Genomic DNA, 20,192 nt, shown 5'->3' with positions numbered 1-20,192 from the left:
TTCTTTACTTCCACTACGTTTCATTATTATTATTAATAAAAAAAAAACATATGCCAAAACGATTTGTTTGTTCTTATTCTTTTTTCTTTGTTTTTTTTTTTTTTTAATCGAACTCGCAGCCTTTTTTTAAATCCTCATCTACAATTCACAATCAATCAAATATAGCATTCCAGATTCGCCTGATCGTTGACAAGCATGATTTGTAGACATATTGCAAGATTAAAGCTTCGATGATACGGACGTATATTGTATGAAAATAAAAATCGAAATCTTAATACCTACAACATATATTGCGTGATAAAGATGTGTAAAAATAAAACACTACAATAAATACGTTATTTTACACTTTTAATTTCCTTTGCCCGCCGCTTGATGTTCACGAATAATAAAAATCGAAAGGTCAATTAAAAATTAGTACCTTTAGTAACCATTCTGCAATTCCACACGCGATACCTACGAACAAATTTATCCTCCTCATAGAAATTTCAGCTGCGTAATAATATCCGACTGTGCAGTCAGTGAATGTAAGAACTGGTTACGGGTTTTGTCAACATATATAGGTACATATATATATATATATATAATATATATATACACATATATAACATACATACACACATGCACACATATATATTATCTAGCAGTGTGCGAGGCTGAGAAAATCAAGTAGGTAGACAGGTTGGCTCGATCGTTGTTGGTCGGTTACTTCTCTCTCCCTCTCTCTCTCTCTCTCTCTCTCTCTTTCTCTATCTCTTTCTCTCTCGGTATAGTTTTTAACTGCCCACACGCACCTGCCCGTTTCTTGGACAGAGAGTGAATTATTCCAGAGCTAAACAAAAACAACGACGACGAAATACGAAAGAGAAATCTCCTCTCCTCTCGGGAGCATTAAACGTATGCCTCGTCGTCAAAACGTTACGAAACTGTATAAATATTAAGTATACACACACATATATATATATATATATATATATATATATATATATTATACATTTATACACGTATATTATGTATATCGATCGCGAGTCGGAGATACGCAATGCAGGAATATTGAGACCGCTATTTACCGATGTGACAATGCTCTTTCATTGTTGTATAATTGCGCAAACATTCGATCGTAATCGAAATAAACGTATAGTATATATAAATATATATATTAGCAACGTGAGACAGAAACCTGTTGAAAAAAAAAAAATAAGCTGTAAGTAAAAATCAGAGTATAATATACATGCGTGTGTAATGAAATTTTTGTCAACGATCGTGAGTCTAATTATCGTATTCAAAGACCATCAAACGTTCAACCGAGAGTAATCAATTAACGGCAAGCAACGATTCTTTGTAATTATACACCATTTTTGTTTTTTTTTTTTTTTTCCGACGAAAGGAAAAATTTCTACACTACTTTCAAATTTCACCTCAAATTATGAAAAGATGAGACGATGAAAGAAGAAGGTAATAAATGAAAAATTGAAAGGGAAATGACAAAGACGGCTGAAAGTGCGTGCAACGTGAGGTGAAAATTTGAACAAGAACAACAAAAAAATATGAAACAAAAATAATTAAATTCACTCATCGCCCCTTTTTCCATTCTTCCCTTCGATTTTCGAAAAATTCGTCGAAAACGTGTGAGAATTAACGACGAGAAGGATCGTATACTTTGAGGCGAAGCGGAATTTCGAGATGGAAAGATTTTCTCTTGCGGTGAAAAAATAAACATGGAAGACGAGAAAAAAAAAAAAAGAAAAAAAAAGATAGAAAAAGGTCCGCCGCGCTTGGACCTCTCCCGACAGGTGTTCGCATAACTGCAGAATTCTTACGGAATAGGCGACGTATGATATCGCGAAACATCTGTGCAGCTCTATTCCGGTATAGGTATATAGTATATTATTCCAGCAATTATAATTGATCAGGCATAACGCACGACGCGCAGTCTGCAGCTGCTGGCGCATACCTTAGAAAATCATTATACAATCACAATCGTGAGGTAAAAGAACATTGCGTCAGATATTTCCTCTCTCTCTCTCTCTCTCTCTGTTTTTACTTACTTACTTAACTTACTCGCTTATACATTAGATTTAAGTTAATTTTTAAGTACATTAGATTTAAGTTTATTTTTTAAGTTTAAAATTTGTATTTCTTTGTTATTGGGCTGTTAATTTATACTTTTGGGTTCGCTACCCTAGTATAATAAAATTTGTTCTATTCTATTCTATTCTGTGGAGTTTGATTTTGTTTATCCGTTCTCATCGATTAATTTTGCGGGTATTTGAGTTGGACGAAAACTGACGATTAGTCTGAAAATTATTATTATTATTATTATTATTGTTGTTGTTGTTGTTGTTGTTGTTGTTGTTGTTGTTGTTGTTGTTGTTGTTGTTGTTGTTGTTGTTGTTGTTGTTGTTGTTGTTGTTGTTGTTGTTGTTGTTGTTGTTGTTGTTGTTGTTGTTGTTGTTGTTGTTGTTGTTGTTGTTGTTGTTGTTGTTGTTGTTGTTGTTGTTGTTGTTGTTGTTGTTGTTGTTGTTGTTGTTGTTGTTGTTGTTGTTGTTGTTGTTGTTGTTGTTGTTGTTGTTGTTGTTGTTGTTGTTGTTGTTGTTGTTGTTGTTGTTGTTGTTGTTGTTGTTGTTGTTGTTGTTGTTGTTGTTGTTGTTGTTGTTGTTGTTGTTGTTGTTGTTGTTGTTGTTGTTGTTGTTGTTGTTGTTGTTGTTGTTGTTGTTGTTGTTGTTGTTGTTGTTGTTGTTGTTGTTGTTGTTGTTGTTGTTGTTGTTGTTGTTGTTGTTGTTGTTGTTGTTGTTGTTGTTGTTGTTGTTGTTGTTGTTGTTGTTGTTGTTGTTGTTGTTGTTGTTGTTGTTGTTGTTGTTGTTGTTGTTGTTGTTGTTGTTGTTGTTGTTGTTGTTGTTGTTGTTGTTGTTGTTGTTGTTGTTGTTGTTGTTGTTGTTGTTGTTGTTGTTGTTGTTGTTGTTGTTGTTGTTGTTGTTGTTGTTGTTGTTGTTGTTGTTGTTGTTGTTGTTGTTGTTGTTGTTGTTGTTGTTGTTGTTGTTGTTGTTGTTGTTGTTGTTGTTGTTGTTGTTGTTGTTGTTGTTGTTGTTGTTGTTGTTGTTGTTGTTGTTGTTGTTGTTGTTGTTGTTGTTGTTGTTGTTGTTGTTGTTGTTGTTGTTGTTGTTGTTGTTGTTGTTGTTGTTGTTGTTGTTGTTGTTGTTGTTGTTGTTGTTGTTGTTGTTGTTGTTGTTGTTGTTGTTGTTGTTGTTGTTGTTGTTGTTGTTGTTGTTGTTGTTGTTGTTGTTGTTGTTGTTGTTGTTGTTGTTGTTGTTGTTGTTGTTGTTGTTGTTGTTGTTGTTGTTGTTGTTGTTGTTGTTGTTGTTGTTGTTGTTGTTGTTGTTGTTGTTGTTGTTGTTGTTGTTGTTGTTGTTGTTGTTGTTGTTGTTGTTGTTGTTGTTGTTGTTGTTGTTGTTGTTGTTGTTGTTGTTGTTGTTGTTGTTGTTGTTGTTGTTGTTGTTGTTGTTGTTGTTGTTGTTGTTGTTGTTGTTGTTGTTGTTGTTGTTGTTGTTGTTGTTGTTGTTGTTGTTGTTGTTGTTGTTGTTGTTGTTGTTGTTGTTGTTGTTGTTGTTGTTGTTGTTGTTGTTGTTGTTGTTGTTGTTGTTGTTGTTGTTGTTGTTGTTGTTGTTGTTGTTGTTGTTGTTGTTGTTGTTGTTGTTGTTGTTGTTGTTGTTGTTGTTGTTGTTGTTGTTGTTGTTGTTGTTGTTGTTGTTGTTGTTGTTGTTGTTGTTGTTGTTGTTGTTGTTGTTGTTGTTGTTGTTGTTGTTGTTGTTGTTGTTGTTGTTGTTGTTGTTGTTGTTGTTGTTGTTGTTGTTGTTGTTGTTGTTGTTGTTGTTGTTGTTGTTGTTGTTGTTGTTGTTGTTGTTGTTGTTGTTGTTGTTGTTGTTGTTGTTGTTGTTGTTGTTGTTGTTGTTGTTGTTGTTGTTGTTGTTGTTGTTGTTGTTGTTGTTGTTGTTGTTGTTGTTGTTGTTGTTGTTGTTGTTGTTGTTGTTGTTGTTGTTGTTGTTGTTGTTGTTGTTGTTGTTGTTGTTGTTGTTGTTGTTGTTGTTGTTGTTGTTGTTGTTGTTGTTGTTGTTGTTGTTGTTGTTGTTGTTGTTGTTGTTGTTGTTGTTGTTGTTGTTGTTGTTGTTGTTGTTGTTGTTGTTGTTGTTGTTGTTGTTGTTGTTGTTGTTGTTGTTGTTGTTGTTGTTGTTGTTGTTGTTGTTGTTGTTGTTGTTGTTGTTGTTGTTGTTGTTGTTGTTGTTGTTGTTGTTGTTGTTGTTGTTGTTGTTGTTGTTGTTGTTGTTGTTGTTGTTGTTGTTGTTGTTGTTGTTGTTGTTGTTGTTGTTGTTGTTGTTGTTGTTGTTGTTGTTGTTGTTGTTGTTGTTGTTGTTGTTGTTGTTGTTGTTGTTGTTGTTGTTGTTGTTGTTGTTGTTGTTGTTGTTGTTGTTGTTGTTGTTGTTGTTGTTGTTGTTGTTGTTGTTGTTGTTGTTGTTGTTGTTGTTGTTGTTGTTGTTGTTGTTGTTGTTGTTGTTGTTGTTGTTGTTGTTGTTGTTGTTGTTGTTGTTGTTGTTGTTGTTGTTGTTGTTGTTGTTGTTGTTGTTGTTGTTGTTGTTGTTGTTGTTGTTGTTGTTGTTGTTGTTGTTGTTGTTGTTGTTGTTGTTGTTGTTGTTGTTGTTGTTGTTGTTGTTGTTGTTGTTGTTGTTGTTGTTGTTGTTGTTGTTGTTGTTGTTGTTGTTGTTGTTGTTGTTGTTGTTGTTGTTGTTGTTGTTGTTGTTGTTGTTGTTGTTGTTGTTGTTGTTGTTGTTGTTGTTGTTGTTGTTGTTGTTGTTGTTGTTGTTGTTGTTGTTGTTGTTGTTGTTGTTGTTGTTGTTGTTGTTGTTGTTGTTGTTGTTGTTGTTGTTGTTGTTGTTGTTGTTGTTGTTGTTGTTGTTGTTGTTGTTGTTGTTGTTGTTGTTGTTGTTGTTGTTGTTGTTGTTGTTGTTGTTGTTGTTGTTGTTGTTGTTGTTGTTGTTGTTGTTGTTGTTGTTGTTGTTGTTGTTGTTGTTGTTGTTGTTGTTGTTGTTGTTGTTGTTGTTGTTGTTGTTGTTGTTGTTGTTGTTGTTGTTGTTGTTGTTGTTGTTGTTGTTGTTGTTGTTGTTGTTGTTGTTGTTGTTGTTGTTGTTGTTGTTGTTGTTGTTGTTGTTGTTGTTGTTGTTGTTGTTGTTGTTGTTGTTGTTGTTGTTGTTGTTGTTGTTGTTGTTGTTGTTGTTGTTGTTGTTGTTGTTGTTGTTGTTGTTGTTGTTGTTGTTGTTGTTGTTGTTGTTGTTGTTGTTGTTGTTGTTGTTGTTGTTGTTGTTGTTGTTGTTGTTGTTGTTGTTGTTGTTGTTGTTGTTGTTGTTGTTGTTGTTGTTGTTGTTGTTGTTGTTGTTGTTGTTGTTGTTGTTGTTGTTGTTGTTGTTGTTGTTGTTGTTGTTGTTGTTGTTGTTGTTGTTGTTGTTGTTGTTGTTGTTGTTGTTGTTGTTGTTGTTGTTGTTGTTGTTGTTGTTGTTGTTGTTGTTGTTGTTGTTGTTGTTGTTGTTGTTGTTGTTGTTGTTGTTGTTGTTGTTGTTGTTGTTGTTGTTGTTGTTGTTGTTGTTGTTGTTGTTGTTGTTGTTGTTGTTGTTGTTGTTGTTGTTGTTGTTGTTGTTGTTGTTGTTGTTGTTGTTGTTGTTGTTGTTGTTGTTGTTGTTGTTGTTGTTGTTGTTGTTGTTGTTGTTGTTGTTGTTGTTGTTGTTGTTGTTGTTGTTGTTGTTGTTGTTGTTGTTGTTGTTGTTGTTGTTGTTGTTGTTGTTGTTGTTGTTGTTGTTGTTGTTGTTGTTGTTGTTGTTGTTGTTGTTGTTGTTGTTGTTGTTGTTGTTGTTGTTGTTGTTGTTGTTGTTGTTGTTGTTGTTGTTGTTGTTGTTGTTGTTGTTGTTGTTGTTGTTGTTGTTGTTGTTGTTGTTGTTGTTGTTGTTGTTGTTGTTGTTGTTGTTGTTGTTGTTGTTGTTGTTGTTGTTGTTGTTGTTGTTGTTGTTGTTGTTGTTGTTGTTGTTGTTGTTGTTGTTGTTGTTGTTGTTGTTGTTGTTGTTGTTGTTGTTGTTGTTGTTGTTGTTGTTGTTGTTGTTGTTGTTGTTGTTGTTGTTGTTGTTGTTGTTGTTGTTGTTGTTGTTGTTGTTGTTGTTGTTGTTGTTGTTGTTGTTGTTGTTGTTGTTGTTGTTGTTGTTGTTGTTGTTGTTGTTGTTGTTGTTGTTGTTGTTGTTGTTGTTGTTGTTGTTGTTGTTGTTGTTGTTGTTGTTGTTGTTGTTGTTGTTGTTGTTGTTGTTGTTGTTGTTGTTGTTGTTGTTGTTGTTGTTGTTGTTGTTGTTGTTGTTGTTGTTGTTGTTGTTGTTGTTGTTGTTGTTGTTGTTGTTGTTGTTGTTGTTGTTGTTGTTGTTGTTGTTGTTGTTGTTGTTGTTGTTGTTGTTGTTGTTGTTGTTGTTGTTGTTGTTGTTGTTGTTGTTGTTGTTGTTGTTGTTGTTGTTGTTGTTGTTGTTGTTGTTGTTGTTGTTGTTGTTGTTGTTGTTGTTGTTGTTGTTGTTGTTGTTGTTGTTGTTGTTGTTGTTGTTGTTGTTGTTGTTGTTGTTGTTGTTGTTGTTGTTGTTGTTGTTGTTGTTGTTGTTGTTGTTGTTGTTGTTGTTGTTGTTGTTGTTGTTGTTGTTGTTGTTGTTGTTGTTGTTGTTGTTGTTGTTGTTGTTGTTGTTGTTGTTGTTGTTGTTGTTGTTGTTGTTGTTGTTGTTGTTGTTGTTGTTGTTGTTGTTGTTGTTGTTGTTGTTGTTGTTGTTGTTGTTGTTGTTGTTGTTGTTGTTGTTGTTGTTGTTGTTGTTGTTGTTGTTGTTGTTGTTGTTGTTGTTGTTGTTGTTGTTGTTGTTGTTGTTGTTGTTGTTGTTGTTGTTGTTGTTGTTGTTGTTGTTGTTGTTGTTGTTGTTGTTGTTGTTGTTGTTGTTGTTGTTGTTGTTGTTGTTGTTGTTGTTGTTGTTGTTGTTGTTGTTGTTGTTGTTGTTGTTGTTGTTGTTGTTGTTGTTGTTGTTGTTGTTGTTGTTGTTGTTGTTGTTGTTGTTGTTGTTGTTGTTGTTGTTGTTGTTGTTGTTGTTGTTGTTGTTGTTGTTGTTGTTGTTGTTGTTGTTGTTGTTGTTGTTGTTGTTGTTGTTGTTGTTGTTGTTGTTGTTGTTGTTGTTGTTGTTGTTGTTGTTGTTGTTGTTGTTGTTGTTGTTGTTGTTGTTGTTGTTGTTGTTGTTGTTGTTGTTGTTGTTGTTGTTGTTGTTGTTGTTGTTGTTGTTGTTGTTGTTGTTGTTGTTGTTGTTGTTGTTGTTGTTGTTGTTGTTGTTGTTGTTGTTGTTGTTGTTGTTGTTGTTGTTGTTGTTGTTGTTGTTGTTGTTGTTGTTGTTGTTGTTGTTGTTGTTGTTGTTGTTGTTGTTGTTGTTGTTGTTGTTGTTGTTGTTGTTGTTGTTGTTGTTGTTGTTGTTGTTGTTGTTGTTGTTGTTGTTGTTGTTGTTGTTGTTGTTGTTGTTGTTGTTGTTGTTGTTGTTGTTGTTGTTGTTGTTGTTGTTGTTGTTGTTGTTGTTGTTGTTGTTGTTGTTGTTGTTGTTGTTGTTGTTGTTGTTGTTGTTGTTGTTGTTGTTGTTGTTGTTGTTGTTGTTGTTGTTGTTGTTGTTGTTGTTGTTGTTGTTGTTGTTGTTGTTGTTGTTGTTGTTGTTGTTGTTGTTGTTGTTGTTGTTGTTGTTGTTGTTGTTGTTGTTGTTGTTGTTGTTGTTGTTGTTGTTGTTGTTGTTGTTGTTGTTGTTGTTGTTGTTGTTGTTGTTGTTGTTGTTGTTGTTGTTGTTGTTGTTGTTGTTGTTGTTGTTGTTGTTGTTGTTGTTGTTGTTGTTGTTGTTGTTGTTGTTGTTGTTGTTGTTGTTGTTGTTGTTGTTGTTGTTGTTGTTGTTGTTGTTGTTGTTGTTGTTGTTGTTGTTGTTGTTGTTGTTGTTGTTGTTGTTGTTGTTGTTGTTGTTGTTGTTGTTGTTGTTGTTGTTGTTGTTGTTGTTGTTGTTGTTGTTGTTGTTGTTGTTGTTGTTGTTGTTGTTGTTGTTGTTGTTGTTGTTGTTGTTGTTGTTGTTGTTGTTGTTGTTGTTGTTGTTGTTGTTGTTGTTGTTGTTGTTGTTGTTGTTGTTGTTGTTGTTGTTGTTGTTGTTGTTGTTGTTGTTGTTGTTGTTGTTGTTGTTGTTGTTGTTGTTGTTGTTGTTGTTGTTGTTGTTGTTGTTGTTGTTGTTGTTGTTGTTGTTGTTGTTGTTGTTGTTGTTGTTGTTGTTGTTGTTGTTGTTGTTGTTGTTGTTGTTGTTGTTGTTGTTGTTGTTGTTGTTGTTGTTGTTGTTGTTGTTGTTGTTGTTGTTGTTGTTGTTGTTGTTGTTGTTGTTGTTGTTGTTGTTGTTGTTGTTGTTGTTGTTGTTGTTGTTGTTGTTGTTGTTGTTGTTGTTGTTGTTGTTGTTGTTGTTGTTGTTGTTGTTGTTGTTGTTGTTGTTGTTGTTGTTGTTGTTGTTGTTGTTGTTGTTGTTGTTGTTGTTGTTGTTGTTGTTGTTGTTGTTGTTGTTGTTGTTATTTTCTTCTCGTACTTCGATACAGAAATTATAATTTTGGAATATTCGTATAAATTTTGAAACGTGTATTTATATTTTGAAAAATTTTTTACGGTTTGATTTTCAAGCGATTCGTTGTTGCGATATTTTCTACGCAACTATTGGTAGAAACGAAGTGTTCGGATTTCATGTCGACGATTGACAATAAATTTTCGACTTTTTATGAATATGCGTAACAATTTTCACATAATTTTTAAACCCGCAATAAAACGAGGCAACGAATCATCTGGAATTGAATTCCCTGACTTTTCCCCAAATCAGAAATTCCTCGCTTTACATCACTTTTGATAAAATCACCAGACCAAAAAAAAAAAAAAAAACAAAAGAATGTCTACCGGATAAAAACTAGCATTTCATCACTATTTCGCCCATGAAATTTTTACAAATATTTCATGATACTGAAAATTTATCAAAAACCTTGAATACGTATCCGAGTACCTTCTGGTTTCCGAGATATTCACCTGTAGCGATTAAAACGACCACCCTGTATACCGACGCTGAAATGACCCAACTATAATAAATATTCTGCAAATTGGTGTTAAAAATTTTTCAAATTTCTTCGCGCTAATTTTTCACTACAAAAACAACATTTCGTGTAATAATTTCTTGCCCATCAAAAATCGTTCGATTTCCAGCAGCGAATTTACGAAAATATGTTCCAGTGTTCTAGAACCAAACGGTTAAAGGCTAGAAGAGAAGAGAAGTTGTATGAGGTACGAGGTTATAGGGCGAAACCCTTGAAGTCGGTTTTCATGGTGGTACAAGCAGACAGGTAGACAGTCAGGTAAGCAAGCAGGCAGCTATAACAATCGTGACAATTTATAACTGCCAGGCTGGCCAACAACAAATCATGGCTTCGAGGGAACCGAACGGAACGGAACAAAATCCGATGACAAGGTGAGCGAGCGAGCTCAGGGAGTAAAGTTACGACCACAAGGAATCACAAATGTAATTTAACACCGTACCTACCCTTGAAACTTATAATAAATAAGGTGTATAAAAAATCCCATGGGGGAAAAAAATCCGGTTTCTCTGCTCCTCGAGTATCGATTTTTTTACGTTTTCTTTCCTTTGTATTTTTTTTTTTTAGTTTTTCTTTTCGTTGTAATGATTCTTTTATCCCGGTTATTAATTATCGAACGTTACGTACACGGTTTGTACAATCCCCGCTATTATATACAGGTTATCGGAGAAAAGGGAAGAAAAATTGATAAAACCGATCTACAAAAAGATCCGAGGTTAGAAATTTGTGGCAGGCACTGAAAATTACGGCGAATTCTGACGAAAGAATCTTTTTACCCTCAGATATAGAGGATAAAACGGATTCGCCGCCACTTTGACGCATGTATATAGATATAAAACAATTTTTACCTTTCATTCGCCTTGTATACAGCAAAAAGAGTAAGGGCACGGCGATGGGGGGGGGGGGGGGGGAGGAGGGGGGGGAGAATCGAGAGGCTGCGAGGGGTCTATTCCCTGGCAATTTCGTGGCAATTACCCGCCCTGCGCAGGTTTAACGCAAAACCACCACCCGTTAGAGGCACGAGTTATAACCGGTAAAATCACAGCGCTGTTGCTGTTGCTACTGCTGCTGCTGCTGTTGCTTGTCTGGTGGTCTTTTCAAATTTTCATCACGGTTTTGGCATATATTATCTGGATATTTTTCAGTGGCGGGAAAATACAGAGAGAGAGTGAGAGAGAGAGAGAGATGAGCGAAGAATGGGAAATGAACCTTTGGGAAAAAATGTAAGAAGCCGAAGAAGATTGTCGAGGATAAGGAGGGACGGACCGCGGGGCGGGGGGGGGGGGGGGGGGTTAAAGGGATGAAAAAATTGAAAAAAGAGGTTTCAAACGAAAATAAATGAGAAAACCGGTGAAACAAAGGGAGGGGTGGGGGGCGGAGGGGGAGGAGGAGGAGGGGGAGGAGAAGATTGAGACGACAGAGAACAATGCGAGAGGGAGCGTGAGGCACGGCCGCAAAGGCGGTAAGTCGGTGGAAACGTGGTGTGAGAGAGAGAGAGAGAGAGAGAGGAAAGGAAGAGAGAAGATTAAACGCTTCTGCACTTGGTCGGGCGGAATTAACACGTCCGCTATATACCGCGGCATATTTTGTGCACTTCGTGACATTGCCGTAAACAAATTTCAAGACTCGACAATTTCATTTGTAAATAATTAAGGATTCGTGTCGTTTAAATATCAATAGAAGAGTAACGACCAGTAAAACACAATACCGCGTTTATAATCGTCAATTGATTTTCTTTTTCAATATCAGTTGTAATCTGAGAAGATACGTATCTTGAAATTTCACGAGTCTCTACTCCAGTTTATTTTATCAACGCAGAAAGTAAGTGCCAGATTAACGACTGAAGAACAAGATATACGTATATATATAGAGAGGAAAAAAAAAAAACAATTTGAAGATAATTTTCCGTATGGTTGTACAGAAATCTTGTTGAACTAAATTGCGATAACGAATGACTAATTTATTACCGTTTATTTTCTATAAAATTTGTCCACTTTTGACACGATCGTTCATTGATTGATTTTTCTTTTTTCGTATTCGTTTTTGTAGACTTTTTTTTATCCTCTTCGGGCGGTTTTTAAGGTAAGTATCCTAAACAAATTTTCGTGAACAATACTCCGCCGGTAAGTCAGTCTAAGTGGGTCATGAGAAGCTGCGTTAGCTATCCGGCAGCTTCTTTATCCGGCGGAGCCGGTAAACACGTAATGTCATAAGCCATATAAAACTCCATTAAGTTAACCGTATTCAACAATCTTCGGTAAACGGTTATGTTTACAAATATTGGTCATGTTTCACATCCGGCCGAGAGTGGTGCTGCGGGTTGATTCTGCGTTACCAACGTAACCGACTTGTCCGAAAAATTCGGCGTCTCCGAATCACCGCGGACTGCTGTACTAACGTACGTAAACGGTAGGCGCCAATAGACAGCCGGACTTTTCTTCCGGCTGCGATGTTCGTTATTTCTCAAAGGCTGTCTCGTCTTTTATGTCTTCCTGTCTGTAGGTATTAAACGCTGAAAAGGAGGAAGAAGATCCGAGAGCTTGCCGTTCAGGAACGCGGAGAGTAATATATGCTGCAACTCTTCGCCCGTTGATCATCGCAGGCGAGGTGTTACACAGAGGTCATCAAGCCTCGATGAAGCTCGTTGGGTAATAGGTGTACTTGCAATAAGACATCGCAAGCTAAAAGCGAAAAGCGAGTACCGAGGCGTCGTTTCATAGTTTTTCCTCTCTTCGACTTTCGTTTTTCTTTTATTTTTGTTTTTGTTTTATCTCGTTTTAGGTTTTTGCATGCTTTTCCTCTTTCGCTCTTCATTTTTTTCAGCGGGACCATTACTCCGACACGGTTTCGGGGCCTCCCCCCTTTCCCATCCTCGCCACCGTCAACGCCTCTCAGTTTTGTGGACCCAGTTAAATATGCAACGAATAGTACGTGGAGTTCAAGCTCTGCGAGCCTCCTCCTCCATAGCCGTGAGTCGTCGTCGTCTTACGTTCTAGTTACACACGTATACAGTACTCGATACTCTCTTCGGGTTTATGACCCCTTCAATTCCGGCCTCGTTGCTCTTTGGGTCCTGTGATTGTTATTATTGACCCCTCGGTGCACTGACGAGAAAACGATTTATTCCCACATCGTCCAATCAGACGACGATTCTTCATTATACACGCCGGTATATCGTGTGTATAAAAAATAATTTCGAAAAATTCCTAGTCCGCATGGTTAAATCTCCGAGCAATCTATGTACAAGATATACCTTAATCGTGTATAAATGTAACTATACTTTCAAATTCTGATGCAGATATTGCCTTCGGTTAAGTTGTATTATACATGAAAATCGTCATCGAAATCCTATAACGAAAATATGTGCTTCTTTTTACTTGAAATCGGCATGTAATCAAGCAATCAATAAACTCCTCGTTTGGTCAGAGTATTGCAACCATACTAATAAGACAACATCGAACAATACATGATTACATTGTAAAATACACGTACATACAGCTTCTACGATACTCGAAGCGTGAAATAAAATTGAAATAAAATCGTTTATATACTCCGGTTATGTGTAATATTTCACCGCGAGTCGTGAAAAAAACGAATTCACTTCCACCCTGCGGTGGTCGAAGATGAAAATGGGTGAAAAAAGAAAAAGAATAGAGAAACAAAAAAGTTCACAGAAGAATGATAAACTCGGAAAGAAGATAAAAAAAAAAATAAAAAAAAAAAAAAGAAAGGAAACCACCACCAATCCTCTTCAATTTAAAACCGGGGAAGGCAGGCGCTGGCTGACGTATTCCGTGATGCCGGATCGCGGGAAGAGAAGGGAAGAAGTTGGGAGTAAAAAAAAAAAAGAAAAAAATGAAAAAAATGGGAGGATGGGGTGGAGGGCAACGGCGGCGTCAGAGTCAGTCTCGACTCGACTCTTCATCCGACGACTAAGTGAGTGAGACGCTGAGCGTAGATCTACACTCTCGACCGGTTTCTTGGTCCACGGTCCGGACGAGCGAGGAGAAGGAGGAGGATGAGGAGGAGGAGGAAGTCAAGCCGTACCGAAGTGCAGGCGCTACAGCTGTCCAAGCAGGCAGCGCCATCAACCGAAACACGCCGCTGCGCATGCGCAGTTCTATTCGAGTATGCCTACAGTACACGCTCGCCTTCCACAGCCAACTATATACGTAACGGAAAACACGGGGCGACCCGACTATCGCCAACTTCAAGGCTAACCGTTCTCTTCGTCGTGTGTAGAGTCACTTCGACGATTATGTTATACGTGGATCGTATACTTGGGTTTGGTATTGCGCCTGGGTTGGGATGTGTTTGTAATATGTACTTTGGTGTCGTTGCGTCTCTCGTTCCCCTTTCGAATACATACTTGGCTGGTCACCGTTTTGTACTCACGCACTGTGCACCACCGTTGCACATATGTGCAGGTCGGTCACTCCCTTTCTTCTTCTTCTTCTTATTCTTATTCTTCTTCTTCCTGTCGCGCCTTATTCTCACACCGTTACACGCTCACGACGTCGTTTTCTTCCCCCTTCTGCTTCTTCGTCTTCTTTTTATCTTCCAAGTCACCTTTTAGATATTATAATCTCTTCTGCAGGTAAATTATAAACGATGCTGTACCGATTTTTTTCAAAGTATTTTTCTCCTCTTTTCTTCTTCCGATCATCAGTTAACGTGTACAAAACCGTTACGAAAGATCATTTCGAGAGGTTTTAAACGATTCTTTTGGAATGACTACCATATATGTGATAATCTATTATTCAAATACGTTGGTTATCGATAGTTATTTTCGACTATTTCCGAAATTCAATTCGACTCTCTTCTTCTTAAGCATGAATTATTCTGTACTTTGATAAAACAATTTCCTTATTTTGATTTACTCTTTCATTTCGTCAATCTTGCAAGATTATCGAAAACAGAATTAAAGGAACCGATTATTCGCAAAAAGCATGTACAGTAAAAATGTGAAAGATATGTTTTTGGACAACGAACAAAAATTACTAGTTGTGGTTTCTAATTGACACTGGACGGTTCCTAACCATTTTCATTTCATTCGCAACCATTAAGGAAAATTACACTCGTGGCTAAAAAATGAAAATTAACTTCCTGTCCTGGCTGTTACTATTTTTTTCCAATATGACATATTATTATTACATCACTGGTACCATATTTTCTCTCACCTATGTTGAATTATTTCGATACTGATGCAAGAATAGTATAATATATATATATATATATATACGATACGATACGAGTAGTTGCCGTTCGGTTCGACCTTTAGCGTTTCAGCGTAGAAAAGAGATTCTCATTCATTCATCTCCGAATGGACGGACGCGAGATATACGCGCGGTGTTTGAATGTAGGCGTCGTGTTTAGGCGATGCAATAACCGGTGCTAAACTTGAAATTGTAGTGGTGCAACGGAGTCGGCTTATCGCCTTTTCCTCCTTCTCCCGCACCGCTGGACCGCAGCATCATTGCGTGGGCGTTGCGCAAGATACGAGATGCATCAGCGGTTGTTGAATTTCTAGCTGTGCATCGCTGTTTACAGTTTCGGGTGAGGCGGGACGTGAAAAAAAAAATAAAAAAAAAAAAAACGGAGAAAGAAAGAGAAAATATAAGTACAAGATATAGAAAGAACGGAAGAGGAAATCAGGAGAGAATCTAGGAAATATCGCGGGAGGGATTTCAGATTCGTGAGTTGGCGAGCTTTGATTTGAAAAATAAAAGATAATCCGATCGGTATCGGAGCAGTTGGAAGCAGAGAAGATTTTCATTCTTTTTCTCCCGATTTTAAAAGGAGCAAAGAATTTGATCAAATTTTGAGATAATTGACTCGCGTAAACGTAAAAAATTACAAAATCGTCTAGGATTGATTTAAATTCATTTTTGAATAAAAATTGGCTGTTATATTTTTCCTTTTCACTGTAGGTATGATTTAACGAATTTCAGTGCCTGCACCGTTTCTTTGTCAAAGGGTTCGAGAAAATTGTCACCGATTTGATTTTCCCATGATGCGATTCTCTGTGATTGTGATTTTGAAGAAATACCACAGAACCTTTGACATTTCGGTCACGTGTGCTGCATGATGTGGATTATAAACGACGGTTTTTTTGTATTTTCCGATCGGCGAATTCTAAATTGTTTTAATACTCGTACTTTCGCACAATTTTACATCGAAATAGCAAATTGCTTTTCGCAACTAATTTGGGACAACCGCAGGGTGGAAATTGTTTTCCAAACATTTCCTCGTTCGACGTGTTTATAGTTTCGTTTTTCCAATCACTAATCTTTTAACTCTTTCATTTTCCACCAGGTTATAGTAATGCAACGAAAACTGATGTAATCTTTGCAAAATTCATCCTATCTACGTACATTCGAGACATCCAATAACGAACGCGGTCTTAAAATGTTTGGAAGAAACAAAAATCCTTTTTTCCATTTTAAAGAAAGTTCTTTTTCAAAATCACTCTCAATATCTATAAATAATTAACCGGTTGAACAAACAATGTGAAAAAATTCTGGATATTCACAATTTCGGAGTTGGAACAATTGCGGCAAAAATTTTGTCCAAAATCAAAAAAAGGTGAGGTTCGATCAGTCGTTTGTTGGGTTCGCATAAAATTCCCCACATATAACCGTGATTAAAATCGAGAATCGAAAGATATTTTATTTCGAATGATATCTCGACAAATCTTATTAATAAAAAACGGATTACATAAGTTACCTTAATTTCGTTTTATTTTCACCTCTCTTCTTTACATTCTCTTTTTTTTTCTCTCTCCATTCACGGTACCGTAATTATTACAAAACATACGTGTGCTTGCGTTTGCTGTACTGTGTGAGGAGGAAAAAAGAGAAAAAAAAAAATGCGACAAAAAATTATTATTTTTACATCGAGTCGAAGCTAAAAAATGTAAAGATATAAAGTGATGGAAAAAAAAAAGGAAAAAGGAAAAATTACCGAACCTGCCCTCGAGCTCGCTCTCCAGCCAGTAAGTCTACTGTACCCACTGTGAAGAAACGGCAATGAACTCGCTCTCTAAGGTTATAGACTTTTCCAACATAGAAACCAACTCTAGAGGTCTCCTCCTCTCTCCTCCTCCTCCTCCTGCCAGGGTTCTCAATATTCTCTCGCGCTACTTGGTTTAATAATTCCTTGCATTGAGATACATTTTCGAAAAATTGGGGGCGAAAAGAGAAGTCGAAAGGAAAATAGATATTAGTATTTTGTTTTTTTTTTTTTTTAACGTTTACTCGTCCTTTTTTTTTTTACTGTATACTAGTTTGATACAATCATGTAATTTACAGACACAACGACAGTTTAGATAGTTATTCTTTAATCCGATCGACTGTAATTAATTTCATGATTTATCGATTATTCAACGTTACATTCGTGCCGATTTTCCCTTCTCCGAATTGGTTCTCTTTTTTTTTATTTCTTTTTTTTTCTTCATCATCGGAAAGAATAAATCATTAGCCGGCTGTTGAAATTATCTGAAAAGTCTCGTTTTCTACGGATGTTTGATATCGAACAAGGAGAATAAAAATAAAAATACTTTCACCCATTGTAGTTTTTCACCTACGGGGGAGCAGTTTGCAGATGCATACAGGAACTTGATATTTATATGTAAAATAATTGAATGCGGGAGCAAACAATGAGGCGAAAAATAAAATAAATAAAACAAAAACTGCAGCACGAATGACCACACATGGGGGGAAAAAAAAAAGGAAAAAAGACAACTGTAACAGAGTAGAAAAGAATAGCATATAATTTGATAATAGGAGAAAAGGGTGAAAGGAAGTGTAACAGGAGGTGAACTGCGGGCATAATCATTATACGCAATGATGTATTGTGCATGCGAGGTGCGCCATTGCAAACATCAATTTACGTACGCGTGTACATATCGTAAAGTACATAATATAACCTGCAGGGTTAGGAATGTGGAGTTTGTCAAGCTCGTTTCTGCGGATGTTCACCGCGGGACGAGTCAAAAAGGATACAGGAAGAAAACAAGGAAAAAGAGAAAGAGAGAGAGAAAGAGAGAGAGAGAGAGAATCAAAGTGAACTGAGAACGGAGGATAACCGGAGCTGGGAAAGAATGTAACGTGGTGAATGCGAGTATTGTCTGTGTACCTTATGCATCACACGCCCTGCTGTATAAAGTAAGTAAGTAAGAAGCACGCGTGTTTCCCGTACGCAAAGTACTCGTTTCTGTGACGGTCGAGTGAGTCTGCGAATGCGCGTGCGCGGAGTGAGGAAAGGACCACTTTTCAGTTCTAGGAGTTAATGCGCATGCGCCGTCGCGAACAAATCTTACATTACGCGACCCTAACCTCGATTCGTGCTTCGTGAAAAAACGCGTAACATGTTCTTGTGATATAAAGAATCGTGTGCAACAAGGAGGCGACGGTCATTTCGCTTCTCGTATTTGCATCGTTCCTCTCCGACTTCACCTGCGACTCGTTTTTGCAAACTTACGTTCGGCCCGAAAAAACCGATTTTCTCTTCTTGTTACACAATATAATATTCCTTTACAATTTTACGGTTTTTTCTCCCTCTTTTTTCTTAATCCGCATGAGTATATAAGGAAAAACGAAAGAGGAAAAAAGTAAAAAAAAAAATACCCAAATTTTAATCACATATATAAATATTCTGTTGCAAAAGAAGTTAAACACATTCATACATATACTATGTGTATAAAAATACTACGTGTATCCATTTTAATATTAATCATGCAGAAGGTGTGTCGTATTACGTTTATATATTAATTAATGTTTTCAATCGCGTTTTCAACAAATTAATAATATTTTGGCCACCTCTTTATTGTTAAACAATACTTCGGTACCCGAGATCAGAAAGTCATTACAGAGCGTATTGCGTCTTTTTTTTCGCAGTAATTTGAAGCGTTTGCACGACTGTTCAAATATTGTAAACTTGAATTTTTACTTCATCTTTTACGATACCGTTGAAATTATCCGATTCCAAGAGAATCTTGCCGTGTGTATACAATATATTATACATACAAACTTCTCGTCCCTACTATACATGAATCAATCTTCAATTTCTTTCACAGAAATACCGGAAAAAAAGAGACAACTATATACCTAGGAAAAAAATCTTTCCCACAATCTTTGAAGGAATTTTGTTTAATTTTTTTTCCTCAACGTAAAACAAACGTAAAACTATTTTCGCTAAACCAAACAAATGAACCGTCATTCGGTTACCCACGCATCCAAATATTGTCAGTTTTTGATAACGTACGTTTATTTTTTCTTTTACATCGTGTTAAACCAAGTTTCGCAATTGTAAAATTAGCAACGAAAGTGTTTTTTTTTTTTTTTTTGGTTTTTTTTTCTTATTTTCGTTCACGACCGAGTGAAAAGAATACTCGGGTTTTTCATCATTCAATTATGAAAAAGACGGCTGTACGTATAAAACGTAAAACATAGTTTCGTCGCAATAGATTATACTTGGAAAAACGATAAAATGTAAAAAGGAAATAAAAAAAAAAAAAAAAAACCAACTATATCCATTCTTTCACCGTCCGGTCTGCATATTATAATACGGCAATGAAACGAATCGATCCAAGAGTAATCTAGGATCTAGAATCTGAAACATAGCCCGGCTATTCTTGGACGTGTCGGCGTAGGTACAGCAGCGTCAAGTTCAGAACGACCAACACAAAGTACACCCTGTATCAAGCGTGTGTTACACACGTGGACATAGTACGTATAATAACATCACGCTCGTTATACGTATGTAGTATTAGCGGCGAGTACAAGTCCGTCGTCCCTACGCAATATCTTGCGTGAAAGGGCGGACTCGTCGAGAAGAGGAGAGGAGAGGAGAGGAGAGAGAGAGAAAGAGAGGGCTACGAACTTTCGTACAGAGCATCATGGCTCGGCCATTGTGGACCATTGTGTGAGCACCGGCTCCGTTATGTTCCCGGAGAAGGCGGCGGCCATCTTGGATCCATGCGTACGCGTTCAGATCGCAGCGAGGAACTCGAGTAGGTATAAGTTTTTCTGGGTCCGACTATAGCCGCGCGTCTACGACTACCGGGGCCCTAGGCCCAGGTATAAAGCGAGTTCTCTCCCCTCCCTTTCCTCTCTCTCTCTCTCTTTCTCTGTCTCTCTTGATGCACGTGGCTAAACGCCGCACCGTTCGTCCCTCGGATCCCGCACAGCGAGTATAACGAGTCGTCGTCGAGTTTACGTGGCGAGTTTTTTTCAGCCTCCCACTTCACCGCCTTTCCACCGTTCTTCTAGGACATATACTACTCGGTTCGAACAATCACTCGCCGTAGGCAAAAGCATCGATAATCTACGCGCGAGTCTGCGTGTCTAATTGCGAGATGCCTACACGACCGCCGACGATGACGTCGATGATAATGATGATGGTGATTGTGGTGCAGTTTTTGCCCACTTCGGTGGGATATTATATTCGGGCTCGGTCGGTAGAATTTTTTTAACGTAAATATCGAGCCCGGGGCGATTTTAGCGGCTTCGGAGACAGCGTCGTTTCACAAAATTTACTTTACACGCCGTTCTCGGATCTACCTTCGAGAGGCCGGCTTCAAGACGAATCCAACGAGTCCTCGCACGCCGGTTTCCCATCACCCAATCCCGAGATATCGCGGTTCGAAACGCCGCGCTAGCGCGAGTCGCGCCGCTCACGCAACTCCACTTACGGCGACTAGCGCTAGCTGAGAACTTCAAACTCCGATATCTCGGGATCGGCTGATCGGAAATCGACCTGCGAGGGCTCGTTGGATTCGGCTCGAGGTCAGCTACGACACCGTGAGAGCGGGGAAACAATTCGTGGGCGGCACCTTCGAGACCAATCATACAACACGTGCAATTTCGTGAGTAGGATACAATTAGGAGAATGGGTTCCCCGAAGATGATGAACAAGGAAGCCTGGGATCAGTCATGCGGAATGTCCGGTCAGTTCCGGAATTTAACTAACTATAACTACACGACGACTCACAATCGGGTTGAAATACA

The 20,192-nt window shown here is 37.3% G+C and overlaps 3 protein-coding genes across 5 annotated transcripts in view; all 3 read right to left on the bottom strand.

Annotated features, from left to right (window-relative positions):
- LOC107221389 (semaphorin-1A) overlaps positions 1–20,192 on the bottom strand; it is a 138,227-nt gene that overhangs the window by 107,789 nt on the left and 10,246 nt on the right. The gene's annotated exons all lie outside the window — the stretch shown is intronic.
- On the bottom strand, positions 2,338–3,159 carry LOC124294498 (putative uncharacterized protein DDB_G0271606; the record flags this gene model as incomplete). Its single annotated transcript, XM_046739805.1, has 1 exon — positions 2,338–3,159. A coding segment is annotated over one exon (822 nt), but the record flags the coding sequence as incomplete, so codon positions are not given.
- Positions 6,216–6,482, bottom strand: LOC124294499 (GATA zinc finger domain-containing protein 15-like; the record flags this gene model as incomplete). The annotated part of the gene is made up of 1 exon (XM_046739806.1): positions 6,216–6,482. A coding segment is annotated over one exon (267 nt), but the record flags the coding sequence as incomplete, so codon positions are not given.

This window comes from Neodiprion lecontei, chromosome 5 (genome assembly GCF_021901455.1).
Source record: "Neodiprion lecontei isolate iyNeoLeco1 chromosome 5, iyNeoLeco1.1, whole genome shotgun sequence".
Lineage (NCBI taxonomy): Eukaryota > Metazoa > Arthropoda > Insecta > Hymenoptera > Diprionidae > Neodiprion > Neodiprion lecontei.
Note: the sequence above shows the minus strand (reverse complement) of the source record. Positions and strands in the feature narration are given on the sequence as shown.